This window comes from Ranitomeya variabilis, chromosome 7 (genome assembly GCF_051348905.1).
Source record: "Ranitomeya variabilis isolate aRanVar5 chromosome 7, aRanVar5.hap1, whole genome shotgun sequence".
Lineage (NCBI taxonomy): Eukaryota > Metazoa > Chordata > Amphibia > Anura > Dendrobatidae > Ranitomeya > Ranitomeya variabilis.
The window spans coordinates 227,715,155-227,736,957 of NC_135238.1; the positions used below are offsets into that span (position 1 = coordinate 227,715,155).

Here is a 21,803-nt window from a genome sequence, read left to right on the forward strand (position 1 = left end):
GCCGGTGGCCTTAGCTCATATATCATTTTGGGGGTGACAGACTCCCTTTAATAAACACTAAAAGAAATCAAGAACAAAAAATGTGGTAGTCTGTAATGGTTACTTTTATTAACCAAGCATAGGGGAAAAATTATGAAAATCACTCAATTCTGAGGAAAAGATTACGGAATCATGAAAACAAACCAAAAAAACACTCCAACCCATCACTAGTATTTTGTTGCACCCCCTCTGGCTTTTATTACAGCTTGCAGTCTCTGAGGCCTGGACTTGAGTGTCACACAGGACTCTTCATCAATCTGGCTCCATCTTTCCCTGATTGCTGTTGCCAGATCAGCTTTGCAGGTTGGAGCCTTGTCATGGACCATTTTCTTCAACTTCCACCAAAGATTTTCAATTGGATTGAGATCCGGACTATTTGCAGGCCATGACATTGACCTTAGGTGTCTTTTTTCAAGGAATGTTTTCACAGTTTTTGCTCTATGGCAGGATGCATTATCATCTTGAAAAATGATTTCATCATCCCCAAACATCCTTTCAATTGATGGAATAAGAAAAGTGTCCAAAATATTAACATAAACTTGTGCATTTATTGAAGATGTAATGACAGTCATCTCCCCAGTGCCTTTACCTGACATGCAGCCCCATATCATCAATGACTGTGGAAATTTGCATGTTCTCTTCAGGCAGTCATCTTTATAAATCTCATTGGAACGGCACCAAACAAAAGTTCCAGCATCATCACTTTGCCCAATGCAGATTCGCGATTCATCACTGAATATGACTTTCATCCAGTCATCCACAGTCCACGATTGCTTTTCCTTAGCCCATTGTAACCTTGTTTTTTGCTGTTTAGGTGTTAATGATGGCTACCGTTTAGCTTTTCTGTATGTAAATCCCATTTCCTTTAGGCAGTTTCTTACAGTTCGGTCACAGACGTTGACTCCAGTTTCCTCCCATTCGTTCATTTGTTTTGTTGTGCATTTCCTGTTTTGGAGACATATTGCTTTAAGTTTCCGGTCTGGACGCTTTGCTGTCTTCCTTGGTCTACCAGTATGTTTGCCTTTAACAACCTTCCCATGTTGTTTGTATTTGGTCCAGATTTTAGGCACAGCTGACTGAACAACCAACATATTTTGCAAAATTGCGTGAGGATTTACCCTCTTTTAAAGAGTTTGATAATCCTCTCCTTTATTTCAATTGACATCTCTCGTGTTGGAGCCATGATTCGTGTCAGTCCACTTGGTGCAACAGCTCTCCAAGGTGTGATCACTCCTTTTTAGATGCAGACTAACGAGCAGATCTAATTTGATGCAGGTGTTATTTTTGGGTATGAAAATTTACAGGCTGATTCCATAATTTTTTCCCTATGCTTGGTTAAAAAAAAAAAAAAGTAACCATTACTGACTACCACATTTTTTGTTCTTTATTTCTTTTAGTGTTTATTAAAGCCAGAAAGTTGCCATTTGAAATGACTTTAGTTTTGTGCCATGTCTGTGATCGGCTTTTTTTCTACAAAATTAAACAACTGAATGAACATCCCCTCCAAGGCCGGTGATTCAAAATTTTTTGCCAGGGGTTGTATTAAAAGAAGTGGTGCTGGCTTCCGGTACCATATAGAACCTGTGGACACTTGTGGCGCTCTTGCTGGAGAAAAAATAAAAAAAAAAATTGGCCTTTTCATCTGATACTTAAAGAGATTGGAATTTTGCCAATAAAATGAGTGCTAAAAAAACAACAACAAAAAATCCTTTTGTTAAAAATTCTCTGTTCCAAGAACAGAGGGATTTTTAGTTCTATAGTGTCCAGCTCTTAAAAAAAAAAAAAACAAACTTGCCACATTAGCAAAGAGTGCAGTGCACCCATGATCCTCCAATGCTGCTAGTGACATCAGAGTACAAAATTTGGGCTGTCAATCATCAGGAGCGCTCCTGATAATTGAAAGCAAAACAGAATCCTTCAAATTTTGTTGTGTGGCTTCTCCAATTTCAGCGAGCGTGGAAAGATGATGCTGCACTACAAGCACCAGATTTTATGTACGACACATTGTATCTGCAGGTATGATGTAACTGTATAAGATGATCTTCAGCTTTGGTTTAGCCGTATTCTAAATACAATATATTTGAGATGGTACCTGCCAAGACTGGTCTGCTTGAATTTATTTATTTATTTTTTTTAAAATTGTGCATCTTGTTTCTGACTTCTGGAAAGTGCATTGTAATGCTGCTTAAATCTTATATAATCCCTAAAAAAAAAAAAAAAAAAACAGTCCACACTGGCGAAAGGACAACAATTTTACATGTTTTTTTCCCCAAAACAGCCAACATAAGACCTAAAAATGTTATTTCACAAGTCAATAACAGGTTAAGTCACAGGCATCTTTAATGCAGCCGACCTCTACAATTATACATTTACTTACAGCACAGTGTTTGACATTTTTGGTACAAAATGTGTTTTTTTCTTTTTAAAGTTGAAAATAAAAAGACGATGAAAATAGATTTATTTTTCTTAAACTGTATTTCAAAAGTAACCTGAAATAAAACAATCCTATTTGATGCGTTTTCACACCAGGCGGCTCTGTGCCGTACCAAACAAGGGAGCTTTCAAAAGCACCTTTAGAACAAGGCATTTACTAATTCAATTTGGTCAGAACCAAATAACCTCACAAAAATAAAATAAAAAAAATATTCCCCCCCCCCCTCCCCACACACCTCCCTTTCCCCATTTGCTTCATAAATTAAGTTTCCTTCAATGTAACGGATTTGGCGACATGCTAAATATTAATTTTTTATCACAAAAATGAAAAATGCTAAATTTACCGGTTAACGTTAAGAGAATATTTGACCGTATGGGGAAACCTCTCCTAATAAATATATCTTCAGGCATAAATGACAACAGCTAACGTAAGGAAAGTGTCTATGAAGGTGGCTTTTTGGATCCACAATTCTGTGGCAATTACTATTTTCAAAAAGGAGTGAAACTTTTTTTTTTTCCTGATAAGAGTTCCAAATCCCCTGCATCGACAGAGCTAAAGGGGTATTCCCAGAAGCAAAACATCTTACCTACCTAACTTGGTAGTCCCTGGGCAGCCCGACTACTTTGACCCCTTGTGATCCAGAAAATGGCGCCTTGGATTCGGTAAAATGGCAGTTTATGAGACTGCTGGGAACAGCGGCGCATTGTTCTAGGTTCTCTCTCTCCTGCAGAGATTACTTACTAATTACTGGGAGGGGAGAGTGCAGTCATAGTGGACAATGTTCGATTCTGGGAATATCTCTTTAAATGATAAAATATTTGCTGCCCGTCTTCACCACTAGAGGGAAACCATCTGTCTACAGCTTTATTATGGAGTGCAATGTATTAACAGTATACAGCAAGCTATGGAGCGCCCTCTAGTGGTGACTACAGATAAATGTTAAATGAAATTCTACCCATGTCTATACAGAAGATTTTTATTTACTATAAGCTTCAATTCCCTAGGGTACCTTTTTCTAAACCAGCACAAAATTTTGGAAAAAAAAAAAAGTGCACAATTTAAAAGGGGTTTTCCATTATTAATGCCAGTTTCATAGCTTTCATATCAGCATAAAATATGATGCCTGACTTTCCACGAGTCGTTGAGGAGCAATAGAGTGGAGTAAAAAGATTTTCAGAACCCTGGACATCATGATCGGACCATGAACACCTCCTTCTACCTGTCGACATCTCTAAAGTCTGGTCCGTCGCCCCTTGAATCTTGTTGATCGACTACCATTAGAGAAGCCCTTTCATAGCGAGAGTCCTCCAGTTCTGTGCCCTGATCTATAGGATATGCACATATACAATGATATGTACTATCGGATACATGATTAATGGATGTTAGAGGGCCCACCTACTGCAACAAGACAGATGTTATGGCAGCTTGTTACCTGCAACAATTTAAAAAAAAAAAAAAAAAAAAAAAAAAGAAGAAGGTCAACCTGGAAGAGCATAGCCCAAAAATTGGAAAAAAATAAATAAATAAAAATAAATTGAAACAAAAAAAAAAAAAAAAAAAACACCTTCCAGTCAATTGTTTTGTGAGTTTTACAAATTGACCATGTAATTTTTTTTTTGCACCTTAGGTTTCCCTATAGAGGACGTTTTAGCAAGTTACATCCACATCATCCCTTCTCTTCCCCATTATAAAATTACTAAAACTACAAGTGAAGCCGCAGCCCGCTCCTAGGACTCACCCAGCGACCGCTTTAATTAATGTCACCTGTTACAACTTCCTTTTGAAAGAAATCAGCAGCCCGCATAAATAAATAAAAAAAAATTATATATACATATTATGAACCACGGGGCCGCAAGAATCAGAGCCTTGTGGTTCAGAAAAAAATAGTGAAAAAGACCAGATAGTTGGGCGCTGACCCTGCAGTTTCAGGTGATTAATGATCCCAAGAATTTTAAACCGGTCAATGGTTCCAGACCTAAACAGCAGCCAAGCGATTACACTTTTTCAATGCATTTTCCTGCGCAGAGAAACTCCTAGATCTTTCCTGCTCAGAGCAAAAAACAAACAAAAGGCGCTCAATCTCCCACCCAACAACTACAGGGATTCTTCATTATTACTGCATGGATAGGTTGTAAAAGTGGAAAATCAAGGAAGCTGGAATTAAAAAAAAAAAAAAAAAAAAGTTATGGAAAACCCCTTTTAAAATTGACAGTAACAATTTTTTTTTAATGATATTTATTATCGATTCTAACAGCCAAGTATTCCTCTTGTATGCTGCGAGGCCACATATGTAACCAGCGTATATTACCTTGTGTACAGACAAAGCAACTGCAACAAAATCCCCCAAAAGTGATATTGCACACAGAAAATATAATCCTGACTTTTCGATTCAAGACTGATACATTTCGGTGAAATGGTTTTGTTTTTTTAAAGTGCATAATAAAAGTGAAAGTCGTCCTATGGTCATAGTGACCGGTGGCCACATTTGGGGGTGATGTGATGAAAGAGGGGGGGGGATGTTTGGGGTCTAAGAAAATGAACAGAAATGAACTCCTGAAATCAAACAGACTAAACAAGTAAGAATGTGTTTCTTTCCAAACTTATGGCAACCCAAACATAGTCACGTCTGGTCAACCTATTATTTCGGTACACGTTTGCTCTTCTTATGATTAATGGATTTAAGCATTTGCTCTTCCTTTAGTTAAAATGAATGCAGGCATAGATAAAAGTATAGCAAATTCTGCTCATAGTGGAAAAAGCCACATGCCCGTGAAGCCAGTCGTCAACCAGGACATGGAAAAAGCCAAATATCCGAAAAAAGGAGTTGTTTTTTCTCTCTGCAAACCGCAACACTCATGTCAATGGCCAAGTGAGGTATTGCAGCTCAGATGAATGCAAGTGAACGTTGCAATATCAAAAAAAAGTATTTATATATGTCATTTGTTAAATATTCTATTTCAGGTCCTTCTTGGAAGGATCCGATGGAAAATAATAAAACCTCACATGGCGGCTATTATGTGGTTGTCATCTTTCCTGTAGTCTGGAATAGTAAAATAGTCAGAAGTAGAAGAGTGGAGTGACTAAACGGAGATGAAACGAAGATCTGATATTAAAGGGTTTATTCCCATCCACAATATTCGTGGCAAATCCAAAAGGACACGCCGTAAAAGTGCAATAGATTCAGGCTCAATGTTCTAGATGGGGCAATCACATGAACGCATGATGGCGACCTCACAACTTGTCTTCTCAGTTAGCAGGTCAACATGGCCGATCGTGATAGAGGACTTTTCAGTGGCAGGTTAATTATTAAAGGGGTTGTCAAGCGGTTTATTTTTTTTTTCCCCCCTTCAAAAAGGGATCAGAACCGCATTTAAAGAAAAAATAAATAAATATGTATCTATCAACCGGACAAACCCTTTATATGTTAGGGAGACATGCAATATAAGCCACAAATCACATTATTCAGATTTTCGGTAGACCTCTATGTATGGGCAGCACTTGGAAAACTGGTTGAGATGTTTTATTCCCTTTAGCTGGATGAGAACCCCTAAAAAAGGAGCTTTTGTTTACATTTTGGGCCCGGGATAGAGTATTAAATAAAAGGAGAGGGAAAAATTAAAAAAAAAGGAGCACCCATCTACCAAACCAGCGTCGCTCCTCTGCACTAGGTACTGCAAAATAAACAAGCTGCTGATTAGCTGCAGCGGTAGTGTGACACCTCTGCAGGATGTGGATGCAAGGAAACCAGCAAAAGAGCATCACACAACCACTGCAGCCAATCAACGCCTGTCTTTTGATTGGACAGAATGTTAACGCTGCAGCCGGTCACGTCACAACCCTCCACCAGATGCTCATGCAAAGAGATCCTCGGGAGAACTAGTCCTGAATGTGGAGGAGCGGTGGTGGTCATCCAGAAGAGAAGAGTAGGTTTCTTTAAGTAATAAATCACCCTGGGGTCAATAATATTACATTTTAAAGCAGGGGAAAATCCCTCTAAGATAAATCAGGAGCCTGAACCATGTCACCGCCGTGGCTTGCCCTACAAAAGTATTTATGGCTTACTATAAAGAAAAGCCATAGAAGTGCAGTTGATAGGGGTCCTCACCGATCCCAATATCGGAGGGTGGCTGGTGAATAAGTGGGCGTGCGTGTAAGCAAACAGGAGTTATGGAAAGAGCCATTTACTTCTCCACTGGGAGACCCTCGCTCTCACGACTGGTTGAGGTCCCAGTGGAGAGACCAGCTGCAGTTGCATAATCAAATTGATACGTCTTAAAAACTTTAGGGGCCATATCCCTTTAAGGGAAAGAATCTGTCAAAATAAATGGTTTTTGGGTCTGAACGGCTACCATCGAACGACCAAGAGACAAACAAAATCATCCTCCCAAAAACACATAATGCCAATATTATCATCAACGTTATCGATGCAATATGGCGTTCGTGCAACCCCACAAAGCCCGGTCACAGGACAAGGCACGGTTTGTTAACAAAAAAAAATACATATCATAAAACCATACCGATAAAATGGAACCACGGGCGGACATGACAGGTTGGATAATTTAAGGCAGTTTAGTGAATAAGAGAACAACCTGTTGAGTTTAAAGCTGATGACGTCGGCCATCCGCAAAGCAAACGTTCGATGGCTCCTCAGTCTTGTGTGCGCACAACCGGAAGTGGAGAAGAAACAGAACAACATGAAAAGCTTTGACTGGTGTGGTAGGTAAAACAGTTCGAACACTGACTGTAAAGTCCTCGATGGCTGGGACAAAGCCTGGAGGGCAAATATTAGGACAGCTTTAGCCGCTTCCTTGGAAATCCGAAAGGCAGACACTGTGCGCATGCGAGGGCTCGGAAGGCTTCGGCTACTAGGTGTGGATGGGATTGGATCATGGACTTCCAGCCGTCTGTCTCCATTACATCCATAGCTTGACTGGAAAGTTAAAAAGAAGGTTTTTGAAGAAACAAAAATGGTAAATAAAGTTTCCTATTTTTTTTTGCTTTAAAATTTTCAATTGCCTGCAGTACCTTGCATAGCACTCAGCGCTAAATCCCCTTCATGCTCATGATTGATGGAGTCTCAGGCATTTAACACCCTTTGACCTTAGTGATAAAGTATCACTAGACATGAGAAAATCAATTTCAAAAGAACCAATGTTACTTCAAATTTCCCCCCCAAAAAAAATTAGTATTGCAATGAATCCAAATTTTGGGGTGCAGGCGATTAGACTTGTATGACTGTATCAAAATAGAATCCAACAAAACGCTGGTGGATCACCGAGGGCCACAAAGAGGTAAGAAAATAGGGGATTGCCTGTTTGTGTTGCCACGAGACAAGCTGCCAAGGGGACTCTAACATATGTGGCGAGCAAGTTCGCTCATCAACAGTAAAAAGAAAATAAACCAAAACTATTCTATTCACCTCCCTTTACGCATGTTCCGTCACCTCATCTCCCCACCCAGTTCTCTACAGCTTTCTCGGTCCGGGTCCTCCACCACCAACGCTGAATATACCCCAACGGTAGGAGTCAAAGACCCGGACCAAGGAGATAACCTGGTGGGGAGACTTGATGGGAGGGCCAAGGAGGAGGGATTTTTTTTTTATCCCTTCCTATACACAGAGTTTTATGCGAATATCTTCCTGCCCAAATCAGATAAATCAGGAGAGTCACTGGCTTCCCGGGTATGATCGCCACCATGATGCAGATTCAATGGTTATGCTAACCCATAATAAAGTGGAGAAGGGGAGAGCGGAAAGAAAACAAAAAGAAAAATTAAAAAAAAAACCCAAAACACACTGACCTTCCATTCCAGTTTTTCCCGTCCTTGCAACCCAGTTGCCTGAGAACACTACATCTGAAATAAGAACATAATATACTAAAATAATCATCCCCCATTTTCTGGAGGGTTGCATTTAACCCTACTGAACCCAAACAGGGCCGAGTCTTAATGCAACAGGATAATTAATATTAACAGCGGCTTCCGTCACTATTCATATGAGGCGGATTCGCCAGATTATCTCCAATCCCAATCTGTACATGCCGGATTGCCAGGGGTGATGTCAGTTGTCTCGGACCCCAACATATTAAACCGGTCGATATCAGGGAATCTGGCTGGCAGTCTAATGTGTATGGAGTCCAAGTCATTGATAAGGTCATAACAGTGTCCATAGAACATGGCGGCCTCTGGTCACGGACTAACACTGCACTTACCTGTTAATGAAGTCTATTGCTTGTGCTTTCAGCTGTTCCGCGCTGTGCAAATCTGCGAGGATAAGGATGTCGGCAACATTCTCCACCGACAGGCTGTTGCATAGGGCCTCTTCACATAGGACTTTTAGCCGTTCCAAAGCATACTGACCAAAAAAAAAAAAAAAAAAAAAAAAGAAGTGTCAGATCTTGAAATTGGAGTAATTTGTACCAAATTTTAGGTGCTCTCACTTCCACACCATATTTAATCAAAGGTCACACCTTAAAAGGATTGCCATTTACTTTTGTTATTTTAGGTAACTAGCCCCCTTTTGAGCAGACAATCCTCAAATTTACTGCAAGGTGTGAATCTATTTTTTATGATGCAGTAGGATATTGTCTAGTGTACTTGTACTAAGAGCAGGAGATGAAGAGGTCAGGAGTCGCTCCTCAATGTAGAATCCTGAAAATTGCAGATTTGTTAAAAAAGTGTTTGCAACCTAATTTGTTACACTCCTTTAATATGACCTGAAATCATATAAGGTTTGTAAATTATAGATTGATCAAACTATTTCATTTCCTGCACTTATTGATAAAGGAAAATGTTGGAAATTCTACAAACTCCAGCTGCAATAGAAAGTTTCCTTGAGGATTCTCTTGTGATGAACCGTATGTGCTCCAGACTAAGGCACCGATTCATGAAACTTTGCAGTTGTTTTATGCCAGTTCTGATGCAAACAATGGAAATGGTTTAAATGACACAACCGTGTAAATTACCACTTTTGGAGTTTTAACACTTTTTTTTTTTTTTTTTACAAATGGGCGGGGACATGGCATAGTGCAGCCTGATAAATGTAACGTAATTTATGTAACAAAAGTGGAGTAGATTAATGCAAAATTGTTCTCCAATCCATGGCTGGGAGTAAGTTACCGACTCTGGCGAACAGCAGCAGAAAGAAGCACTGTCCAGAGTCCGCTACTTCGAAAATAAGCGGTGCAGATGACACATACAACTCTTGGACACCTCTCTGCAGTTTTATGGGGCTGCGAGGTCATCGGCCCCGCTTACCTTCGATACAGGAGAAGGCGGCACTGAATGGCGCCATGTAATTTGTTTAAAAAGGCGCTTCTTACTCCACCGGTGACTGCATCAAGGCTGGTATACAAAAAGAAAGTCAGCTAATAAATCTGCAGCCAATGCTCACCACTTGGGAGGAAAGGTAAAATGGTGAAAGTGACCCCAACCCCAAAAACCATTCCCCAAACTGGAAAGTGAAAAAACTGACTGTATAAGCATTTCAATGCTGCCAAGGAAGGTTGCGAAGATCTCACCTTATCTTGTGACCAAAATATGAAGTTAGAGAATTGCTCCGATACTACATAAAATTATAGAACGCAAATATTAAAATAATTCTAGACATGGTGTGGGGGATATTTCCCCTTTAAAGAGATGTCCCATTCTGTGGATTGAAACACTGACTTGTAAATGATCCTGTAATTCAAAGTCAGTTTAGTGAAGGTGTTGAAAAAAAACAAAAAAAAACAAAACAATTGATTGGCAATTGACTTACTTTATCCGCCGCTGCCAACAAGTTATCAGCCATCTTCTCTAAATTCGGTGCTTTTCCTGTATAGATGTAGCCCATCATTTCCTTAAACACTTCTGGTTCCATGTCGTGAATGTCTACTCTGTTCTGTACGGAAAAACAGAGCAAGATCAGGTTGCCATGTTGTACAGTGGGCAACTCTCCCATAATGTTCTGCTATGCGGCAATTTAATGACTAGTTGGTCACCTCTGGGTCCTGGCATTAAAGTAGGTAAATTGATTTTTTAACTGTAAAAGGACAAAGGATTTTTTTTTTCTTTGAATAACACAAAGAGTGCAGCATGTATTAAATATAATTCCAATTTTGACTGACATTACTTACTGCTGCTGGGACCCCCGGCAATAAACTAAACTGCAGGGGTATTGGCTGCCAGCGTTCAGTTTTCCCTGCAGTGCCTCCATATGGGAAATTAAGGGGCATCCGATCCCAATAGTACAATTAATAGCAAATATCCCCAATTACAAATGTAGTATAGTTCTCCGATGCCACTTACCCCATATGCAGGGCATTGCAGTAGCTTACATATCCATGGTTACAAACAAAGTAACAGTTAGTGGTAGTAACCATGGATACCTAAGCTACTGCAATGCCCTGCACATGAGGTAAGTGACATAGCGAATCAGAAGAACTACTACATTTCTAATTGTAGGTAACCACCTATCGAGATTGGAGATAGGAATACTACTTTAAATATTGCACAATTCCGACTGAAGAATGAAAAACACTGCCTAAAAGAAGAGGGCCAAGAACGGTGGTTAGTGGGGCTATTGTAGGACAGCTACATACATACATATCACTGCAGTGAATCAATAGATGGACAATCCCATCACACACACACACAAAAAAAAAAAAAAAAGTGGTGTGAAATATTAAGAGACGAAAACCCCCAAACCGTTGCACCGGCTTAGACGGATTTATCTCCCTGGCACAAAGCCGAGAACATTAATACCTTCTTGCTTTCTTCCATTTCATGTTCGAACATTGCATTAAACACCGGGGATCGAGCTGCAAGAGAGGAGAGATGTGATCAGATGATCGCTCGGCTCCGGGAGTCGGAAGCAATGAGGATAAGGCCGACGGATGGAAAGGTTACCTGCGAGGATGGATTTGTGAGCTTTAAATTCCTGGCCGCCCACATACAAGCTGCAATCTGTAAACCTGGTGGTTTCCCACAGGTAACCCATGTCCTCTGCCAGGCGGCATTCTGGCACTTTCAGATTGTTTGTGCTGGACTGTCCTGATATGTTCACGGAGTCTTGGACTACGCTTACCTAGGAAATAAGAAGGCTATGGATTACAAGGCGACTGGCAACACAATTCCCCACTATCAAAACATGAGGTTACAAGAGAGACGCTACAATTGTTTAATGAACAGGTCATTATTATATTATATTTTCATTCTCATCACTTATCCACTGCATGGTGAGATCTGCTGTATAATCCTGAAGTTTGCACTCAATCTCCGCCTGCACATATTAATTGACAGCAAGTGTTCACTCTTCAGCGCCACCACAGGTTAGATGAAGCATTACACCATGTCCATTTAAACGTTGGGTCTTCAAGAGCGAGGGATACGCTTTGCACACCATCTAACATCTCACAACAAAAACTTTGGATTAGCTCTGTAAACCAACGTTACAAAGTAACGGCACACCAGTAAGATATTGTTGAGGAACTCCTCCAATACAGAGAATGAAGAGGCTGCGGGGTTGATTTAGCACTGCACCCCATGACCAGCGTCACAGGAAACTACATCCAAGTGAATGGGACAGGGAGCGCTGCTGTGCAGGGAAAATCAGCACCGTCACCCCTTTATTTTCCCGATCAATGGGGTCCTAGTGAAAGGCCATCCCTTCAGTGCATGGACCACGACTGAAGAACACAAACACTTCCACACACGTGGTTCATAAATAGGGCTGTGATACAAAGCGTGCTCCTCGTGTTCAGAGTTTGCTGCACTCTCACCATATGTAATGCCGTTTTAATATGTGGAATAATGCACTCGATAGAAACTGTTTTTGTCTTTTCATTTAATGACATCCAACCGATTACCCGAATTACCAATTGGTTGGGCCATTAGGCGGAGAGGCGCAGCAGTCAGTTTGGATTGTGCTCGCTCGGAGACCAGGCAGGGGCTGCATCTTCTTTGTCAGCCCCGTAATTGTATCCATAACAAATTCATTGCACAGCTCATTTAACTTGTCTAAATGGAAATGGGATGGGTGATATTTGCACCATGTGCTCTCCGGGGCTGTATATCAATTATTCCCTTGCACACCATAATATCATATAATTAAGTTGCAATCTTGCCAATTTCGCATGTTTCCAGGAGACGCAGATCACAGGCAGTACATTAGTGGTTAACACATTCATAAGCCATGAAAGCGACTAATCAGGCCGTGCCGAGAACGTGCGCCCGCCTGCCCATTCCTGGGTGCTGACCTTCTGCACTTAGCCGCTTTATGGATCTCACAAATTGCTTCTCTAACAACGGGCAGAGCCGCGTCCTCGCAGACCTTTACTGGGAGAATGCACGGTAATTACCGGAACAGCACACGTTGTAGAACAGCAAACCGATGTACTGCGTCAGACCATTCACTGACAGAGGCGATGTTAACCTCTTCAATGGCAGGGTGGCTTTGGATCCCAGCGACCCAGGACTGGACTTTTTTTTCCTTCTTTCCTAGGCCTACTGTGGCACATCCATAACCTCTGTATGCTCATTAATACCCCTCCTCGTTTGCAGGTTTATTTCAATAGGAATAGGTGGGTACCAATCACCACTCTTCAACCCCAATATATTGCCAATTTCCCAGCATTTAGATACAATGGAGAATCAATTATGCCAAAATAAAAAGGTAAATTGGCTTTGATGCTCTTGCATGGTTACTTTCAGAGCTCCCATAGAAGTGCATGTAGAGAGGCGCGGATGAAGGGCGGCTTCTCCATTCATAGCGGCCATGAGTTGGGGTCGGAGCAGGCTCATTTTCGAGTTAGGCGCGAGTCTTGCATTCAGACATTCATGGCACATCCTATAAATACTTATGTTTCTCACTTATACAGCGTCATCATATTCCGCAGCGCTTTACAGACATCAGCATCACTGTCCCCAGTGGGGCTCACAATATAAATTCCCTATCCGTATGTGTCTTTGTAGGGTGGGAGGAAACCCATGCAAACATGGGGAGAACATACAAACTCCCAGCAGATGTGGTCTATGGTGGGATTTGAACTCAGGACTCCAGGGCTGCAAGGTTGCAGTGTTAACTACTGAGTCACCGTGCTGCCCCAAAACAATTTGGAGGATGGAACCCAAAACCTACATCATTGCAGGAAGCAACTAAAGCTACAAGTCAAATATGATATAAATTGCTGTGATGAAAACTCGCTTTAAATTGCTTTTATCCCTGTAATACAACAGTGTTGGTGCCTCTGAGCGCTGATAATGTTCATTTTAGTAAATCCTTATATTCCTTCATCTAATCAGTTTTGGAGAGTCATTGCTTAGCTGTGATATTTCTCTGAAATGTGACAAATTGGTGCCATCATTTACTCTTGTCCACACGCTTTCTTCCCACTCACTAATATTGTCAGAGCGGAGATTGTAGTGACACTGTCATACTGATACGGAAAGTGTTAACACCCATTTGTCAATTTTTATATACAGTGTCAAGAACAACAGAGGAAGATCACAATGCAGAGCGCCAACAACAATGAGCAGGAAGGATTATTTTATGGGCAATACTCAGACATGTCAAGAAGGCTGTAATCCTAGAGGCATTTTTGCAAAACAACAAAAAAAAAAAAAAAAACGGACGATTTCCCATTTAATTTCTCTCTCCTCTGATAGAGAGATCAGAACCTTGGAAGGATCCGTCGCCCCCTTCACTCCGTTAATTAAAAAAAAAATTAAAAAAGTAAAATAAAAACGTTGGGGTCTGAACCAGACCCAAGAGCCTCCTACAGACACCAAGCAAGAACTGGTTAGCTGAGAGCCAGCAGGAGGCTGTATACTGCAGGGGAGGAGCTGGGAGCCAGCAGGAGGGTGTATACTGCAGGGGAGGAGCTGAGAGCCAGCAGGAGGGTGTATACTGCAGGGGAGGAGCTGGGAGCCAGCAGGAGGGTGTATACTGCAGGGGAGGAGCTAAGAGCCAGCAGGAGGGTGTATACTGCAGGGGAGGAGCTGAGAGCCAGCAGGAGGGTGTATACTGCAGGGGAGGAGCTGAGAGCCAGCAGGAGGCTGTATACTGCAGGGGAGGAGCTGGGAGCCAGCAGGAGGCTCTATACTGCAGGGGAGTAGCTGAGAGCCAGCAGGAGGCTGTATACTGCAGGGGAGGAGCTGGGAGCCAGCAGGAGGGTGTATACTGCAGGGGAGGAGCTGAGAGCCAGCAGGAGGGTGTATACTGCAGGGGAGGAGCTGGGAGCCAGCAGGAGGGTGTATACTGCAGGGGAGGAGCTGAGAGCCAGCAGGAGGCTGTATACTGCAGGGGAGGAGCTGGGAGCCAGCAGGAGGGTGTATACTGCAGGGGAGGAGCTGAGAGCCAGCAGGAGGGTGTATACTGCAGGGGAGGAGCTGAGAGCCAGCAGGAGGGTGTATACTGCAGGGGAGGAGCTGGGAGCCAGCAGGAGGGTGTATACTGCAGGGGAGGAGCTGAGAGCCAGCAGGAGGCTGTATACTGCAGGGGAGGAGCTGGGAGCCAGCAGGAGGCTGTATACTGCAGGGGAGTAGCTGAGAGCCAGCAGGAGGCTGTATACTGCAGGGGAGGAGCTGGGAGCCAGCAGGAGGGTGTATACTGCAGGGGAGGAGCTGAGAGCCAGCAGGAGGGTGTATACTGCAGGGGAGGAGCTGGGAGCCAGCAGGAGGGTGTATACTGCAGGGGAGGAGCTGAGAGCCAGCAGGAGGCTGTATACTGCAGGGGAGGAGCTGGGAGCCAGCAGGAGGCTGTATACTGCAGGGGAGGAGCTGGGAGCCAGCAGGAGGGTGTATACTGCAGGGGAGGAGCTGAGAGCCAGCAGGAGGGTGTATACTGCAGGGGAGGAGCTGAGAGCCAGCAGGAGGGTGTATACTGCAGGGGAGGAGCTGAGAGCCAGCAGGAGGGTGTATACTGCAGGGGAGGAGCTGAGAGCCAGCAGGAGGGTGTATACTGCAGGGGAGGAGCTGAGAGCCAGCAGGAGGGTGTATACTGCAGGGGAGGAGCCGAGAGCCAGCAGGAGGTGTATACTGCAGGGGAGGAGCTGAGAGCCAGCAGGAGGGTGTCTACTGCAGGGGAGGAGAGAACTTTCTTTGTATCACTTAGTGTCAGCCTCCTAGTGGCAGCAACATACACCCACGGGCTGTGGGTGAGAAAAGTTATTTTTCTTCTCTAGCAGGTCCAGTTGGGGGCTTCCATACAGCATTCTATAATGCTGTATATCAGCCCTGAAAGGTGATGGCTGTATCACTTATCGGCCAAACCTGGTGACAGGTTCACTTTACGGACCGAATTGGCTGTCACTAAAGGGTTAAATGTACTATAATATATATATATATATATATATTTATTATTTTTTTCCACATTTTTTATTTAAAGTTAAATTGTAACAAACTACTCATGAAAAACAAGCAAAACTTGCTATCCACATTTCTCAAGAAACTTTTTAAACCATAAAATAAAGTAAGGAGTTTAAGGGTATGTGTCCACGTTCAGGATTGCATCAGGATTTGGTCAGGATTTTTCATCAGTATTTGTAAGCCAAAACCAGGAGTGGGACAATTAGGGTATGTTTCCACGTTCAGGAAACGCTGCGTTTTTGACGCTGCGTTTTTCTGCTGCGTCAAAAACGCAGCGTCCAGATGTTACAGCATAGTGGATGGGATTTTATGAAATCCAGACTCCACTATGCGTTTAAAAACGCATGCGTTGTGCGTTTTTTCAAAACGCTGCATGTTGCTACTATGAGCAAAACACGCAGGTACACCACAGGTGACCTGCCAGTGACCTCAGGTGCAGTTTTGGTCAGGATTTTACTTGCATAAAATCCTGACCAAAGACTGATGCAATCCTGAACGTGGAGACATACCCTTAGAGGAAAAGTATAATAGAAACATATGCTCCACTTCTGTATTTATCACCCACTCCTGGTTTTGGCATACAAATACTGATGAAAAATCCTGACCAAATCCTGATGCAATCCTGAAAGTGGACACATACCCTAAAACCCTCATCTTATGACTTTACTCACCTCACAGAACAATGTGAGTTTATCATCCGGTAGGAGACCATTTGCTTCGTCAAGTAAGAAATCTCTCCGGATAAACTTTTTAAAGCCCCAGTCTTTTCCTTGGACAAACCGATAAGCTCGCTGACTCTCTGTTAATAAAAAAAAAAAAAGAAACAATATAACAATTATATGTTCTGTGTGACATGAAGACAACCCAGTCTCCCCCTCCACTGACAGATAATTAGGACACCTCCTCAAATGATAGAGTTTACGTTCTTCAGTCATACTCATTGCAAACAAGAGAATAAAGTTATGTTTCTGTTCCCAAATCTGGCGGTATTTCCTATTCCTGCCTAAGACCCCTTTCAGCCTTATCCTAATGGTACATTATTTTGGCATTTGGGGTGGAAAGATAAAGTAGCAGGACTAACAAAGTGCAAGTTTGGCTATGGAACCAGGAAAAAGGAAGTTTGGCTTTTCTGACGATCTCTGCAGTAGTAAAAAAAAACAAAAAACTTTCCAACTTTGTAAATAGAAGGATCAATAGGTGGAATTGCTAGAAAAAGGTCAATTGAAAAAATAAGAACCCACCCATGGCTTTTGTCTCTTCTCGCCGTACATTTAGTAGCGAGAACTTAAACTTTGCTCGAACTTCACTTTTCGGACAGCTGACGAGCAGCAGATATAAGGAGAGGTAATCCTTGCTCTCGTCATCTAGTCCTTTTGGATTCACTCGCAAGCACCTGAAGAAGAGAGAAGATATTGGTCAGATCAAATGGAAACATTTGATGGTAACACGTTTAGAATTTTACCATTCGAGGTGCAAAGGTTATATCAAATTCTTACCATTTCATTTTATCATTTGGCCCCGATGAAAATGTAGAACTTTTTAAAACTTCACCCATTTCTTCTCGACAAAAACTGAAGTTACTTATGGTCCACATATAGGAAAACTTCACTACTTTGACCTGTGAACAAATCCAAAACAATTTTAATATACTATCAATCTCATAAGAAAAAAGGAATCTCAAACTGACAGCATATTCCCGAGATGTACTGGATGACCCATGAAAGTAGAAGAAGCTATGAAGTTATAAGGGTTGAAAGTTAAACAGCGATTTCTCATTTTTACAACACTTTTTTTGGGGACCACCTCACATTTGAAGTCACTTTGAGGGGTCTATATGATAGCAGATACCCAAAAATGACAACATTCTAAAAACTTCACCCCCCCCCCCCCCCCCCCGGTAACAGGAGAAACTGGACACCATAAGTTGTTGTGCAAGTTGTCCTGAGCATGCGGATACCCCATATGTGGGGATAAGCCACTGTTTGGGTGCATGGCAGAGCTCAGAAGGGAAGGAGCACCATTTTACTTTCTCAACGCAGAATTGGCTGGAATTAAGATCAGACGCCATGTCGTGTTTGGAGAACCTCTGATGTGCCTAAAAACATGACCCCATTTTGGAAACTAGACCACCCAAGGAAAATAAGAAACATCACATTTTCCCTTCACAAAGACGTTTTTAGCCCCAAATTATGCCTTTTCATAAGGGTAACAAGAGAAACTGCAGCCACAGTGATGTCATAGAGGTTCCCTCCGGTCACTGAGGCTCCATTCCCAGCCGGGCTGAAAGGTGACCTCAACAACCCACACACACACACACACACACCACAACCACAGTATATATATATATATATACACTCACCGGCCACTTTATTAGGTACACCATGCTAGTAACGGGTTGGACCCCCTTTTGCCTTCAGAACTGCCTCAATTCTTCATGGCATAGATTCAACAAGGTGCTGGAAGCATTCCTCAGAGATTTTGGTCCATATTGACATGATGGCATCACACAGTTGCCGCAGATTTGTCGGCTGCACATCCCAAAGATGCTCCATACAAGGCAGGATGGATCCATGCTTTCATGTTGTTTACGCCAAATTCTGACCCTACCATCCGAATGTCGCAGCAGAAATCGAGACTCATCAGACCAAGCAACGTTTTTCCAATCTTTTACTGTCCAATTTCGATGAGCTTGTACAAATTGTAGCCTCAGTTTCCTGTTCTTAGCTGAAAGGAGTGGTACCCGGTGTGGTCTGCTGCTGTAGCCCATCTGCCTCAAAGTTCGACGCACTGTGCGTTCAGAGATGCTCTTAGGCCTACCTTGGTTGTAACGGGTGGCGATTTGAGTCACTGTTGCCTTTCTATCAGCTCGAACCAGTCTGCCCATTCTCCTCTGACCTCTGGCATCAACAAGGCATTTCCGCCCACAGAACTGCCGCTCACTGGATTTTTTTTCTTTTTCGGACCATTCTCTGTAAACCCTAGAGATGGTTGTGCGTGAAAATCCCAGTAGATCAGCAGTTTCTGAAATACTCAGACCAGCCCTTCTGGCACCAACAACCATGCCACGTTCAAAGGCACTCAAATCACCTTTCTTCCCCATACTTATGCTCGGTTTGAACTGCAGGAGATTGTCTTGACCATGTCTACATGCCTAAATGCACTGAGTTGCCGCCATGTGATTGGCTGATTAGAAATTAAGTGTTAACAAGAAGTTGGACAGGTGTACCTAATAAAGTGGCCAGTGAGTGTATATATATATATATATATATATATATATATATATATATATATATATATATATATATATATATATATATATATATATATATATATATATATATATATATATATATATTTTCCAACAACGCTATTGTGTTGTATTTGCTCTTTCATTTTTTTATTACAAGAATTTCTGAAATTGTGTCAAGATCTGAGTTAAAAAAAAACAAAAAAAAAACAGTACAATTTTGTTTTATTTATTTATTTTAAATTACAACAAAAGCACCCATGTAACGCACATTCTGCTGACTGGCTGCGGATGTCCTGACCAGAGTATGACAGCCTCAGAAATCTATGTCCAGTCCGTGCATTAGCAATCCACACAGAGTTTCGCACGGACGCCTGCATGAAACTTAGCTTGGAAAGGGTCTAAGACAGGCCATTCATGGCTTCATTGCTGAGTTGTGGTTTCTCCCCTTGGTCACATGAGCTGAGGCAGCGAGCACGGCTGAGCTATGCTGTGGGCTCACTTCTATACACACAAGGCATGCCTGAACTCATCTCAGACTTCTATTACATGGTTCACATTTATCCATTGCATTAATTGTGCAGCCAGATTGGTCATAGAATAGGATCAGAAAAAGCGGCGTGCAAATGGACGCCAGATCGCTGCATGACTTCGTCATCAGTTGTGTCCAGTTCTGTGTCTTAGATCTGACAATTTCCGTGTTAAAAAACAAACAAACAAAAAAAAAAAAACACAACTGTATAATCCGGATATTAAAATGAGCTCTAGCTGGATTCATAAAATGCTAGTCTTCACAAAAAAGCTGGGATTTTTTATTACACAGTCACTGACGCACATACTTTAAAAATCCATGTATAACAGCTTCATCAGACATACGATTAAATAATGTATGCAGGTTGTTAGATCAAATCTAGTGAAAGATCGGCCTTAAAAAAAAAAAAATTGTCAGCTTTGTATTGAGTATAAGTATGAAGATGCCCATACCTTTTATAAAGGGAGAAATCAGTTCAGCTTGTGCACCCACTTTTCTTTGAAGGGTCAGAATCCGCTGACCCTGATGAAGACTGACAAAGTTAATGATGCCCCATTGTCATGCTCCTAATGAATTCCTATACATTTCTGACGAGTTAGGAGTTTTATAGATTAGTGAGTCTGTTGGGGTAAAAACTCCCAGATTCCCCTCAATGGCTAGAACAAAGAAAAAAAAAAAAAAAAGTGTAAAAAGTGGGAGGAAAGAGTTGAGGAGCATAAAGTGTACACTACACTATATAGGATTACCCTCAGCGGTCAAATGTCGAAGCAACACAGCATGGCTGAAGCTGTGTGATCCAGGACGAGAGCAGCAGGTGGTTGTAAATTGAGAATTATAACCACTTTCATTAATGATTTAAATAAGGAGTGTGGGAAACTCCTTTTGGGGTTTGTTCAAACTTCATAGAATGTTGGAGTTGGAAGGGACCTCCAGGGTCATTGTGCCCAACCCCCTGCTCAATGTAGGAGTCACTAAACCATCTCAGACAGATGTCTGTCCAGCCTCTGTTTGAAGATTTCCACTGAAGGAGAATATCTAACCATCTTCTCCCTTTCTGTTTCATTCCATTGCTTCTCGTGTTTCCATGTGCAAATGAGAATATGATGATCTCTCTGCACTGTGACAGCCCTTCAGATATTTGTAGACAGCCATTAAATCTCCTCTTAACCTTCGTTTTTGCAAGCTAAATATTCCCAGATCCTGTAACTGTTCCTCGTAGGACATATTTGCAGTCTGCTCACTATCCTGCTCCAGTTTTTCAAAGTCTTTAAAAATGTGGTGCCCAGAAATGGACACAGTATTCCAGATGAGGCCTGACCAAGGAGGAGTAGAGGGGGATAATAACTTCACGTGATCTAGACTATGCTTCTCTTTATACATCCTAGAACTGTGTTTGCCTTTTTGTTGCTGCATCACACTGTTGACTCATGTGCAGTCTGTAATCTATTAGTATATCCAAGTCTTTTTCAAACGTGCTGTTGCTTAGTTCTATTCCTTCCATTCTAGAGATTTACATTTTGTTTTTCTTGCCCAGATGTAGAATCTTGTATTTCTCAGTTAAATTCCATTCTATTAGTCACTACCCATTATTTAAGCTTCTCTAGATCCTTCTGAATCCTTTCTCTGTCTTCACTAGTGTTAAGGCCCCGTCTCACATAGCGAGATCGCTAGCGAGATCGCTGCTGAGTCACAAGTTTTGTGACGCAACAGCGACCTCCATAGCGATCTCGCTATGTGTGACACGTACCAGCGATCAGGCCCCTGCTGCGAGATCGCTGGTCGTGTCGGAATGGCCTGGACCTTTTTTTGGTCGTTGAGGCCCCGCTGACATCGCTGAATCGGTGTGTGTGACACCGATCCAGCGATGTCTTCACTGGTAACCAGGGTAAACATCGGGTTACGAAACGCAGGGCCGCGCTTAGTAACCCGATGTTTACCCTGGTTACCAGCGTAAATGTAAAAAAAAACAAACAATACATACTCGCCTTCTGATGTCCGTCAGGTCCCTTGCCGTCTGCTTCCTGCTCTCACTGACTGCCGGCCGTACAGTGAGAAGTGAGAGCGCAGCAGTGACGTCACCGGTGCGCTCTGCTCTCACTGTAAGGCCGGATCTCAGTCAGAGCAGGAAGCAGACGGCAAGGGACCTGGACACCGAAAGGCGAGTATGTACTGTTTGTTTTTTTTGGTAACCAGGGTAAACATCGGGT

At 42.3% G+C, this 21,803-nt stretch overlaps 1 protein-coding gene across 2 annotated transcripts in view; it reads right to left on the reverse strand.

The window, feature by feature from the left end:
- Nucleotides 1–2,356: 2,356 nt before the first annotated feature.
- SPOPL (speckle type BTB/POZ protein like) overlaps nt 2,357–21,803 on the reverse strand; it is a 41,167-nt gene continuing 21,720 nt past the window's right edge. For both annotated transcript variants that reach the window (XM_077273027.1, XM_077273026.1), the window contains exons 2-10: nt 17,314–17,435; nt 17,059–17,210; nt 16,489–16,616; nt 11,360–11,537; nt 11,216–11,271; nt 10,230–10,352; nt 8,683–8,825; nt 8,273–8,326; nt 2,357–7,403 (exon numbers count right to left, since the gene is read on the reverse strand). In XM_077273027.1, the coding sequence (XP_077129142.1) occupies nt 7,259–7,403; nt 8,273–8,326; nt 8,683–8,825; nt 10,230–10,352; nt 11,216–11,271; nt 11,360–11,537; nt 16,489–16,616; nt 17,059–17,210; nt 17,314–17,435 (1,101 nt within the window). In that variant the 3' untranslated portion in view covers nt 2,357–7,258. The remainder of the gene's footprint in view (nt 7,404–8,272; nt 8,327–8,682; nt 8,826–10,229; nt 10,353–11,215; nt 11,272–11,359; nt 11,538–16,488; nt 16,617–17,058; nt 17,211–17,313; nt 17,436–21,803) is intronic.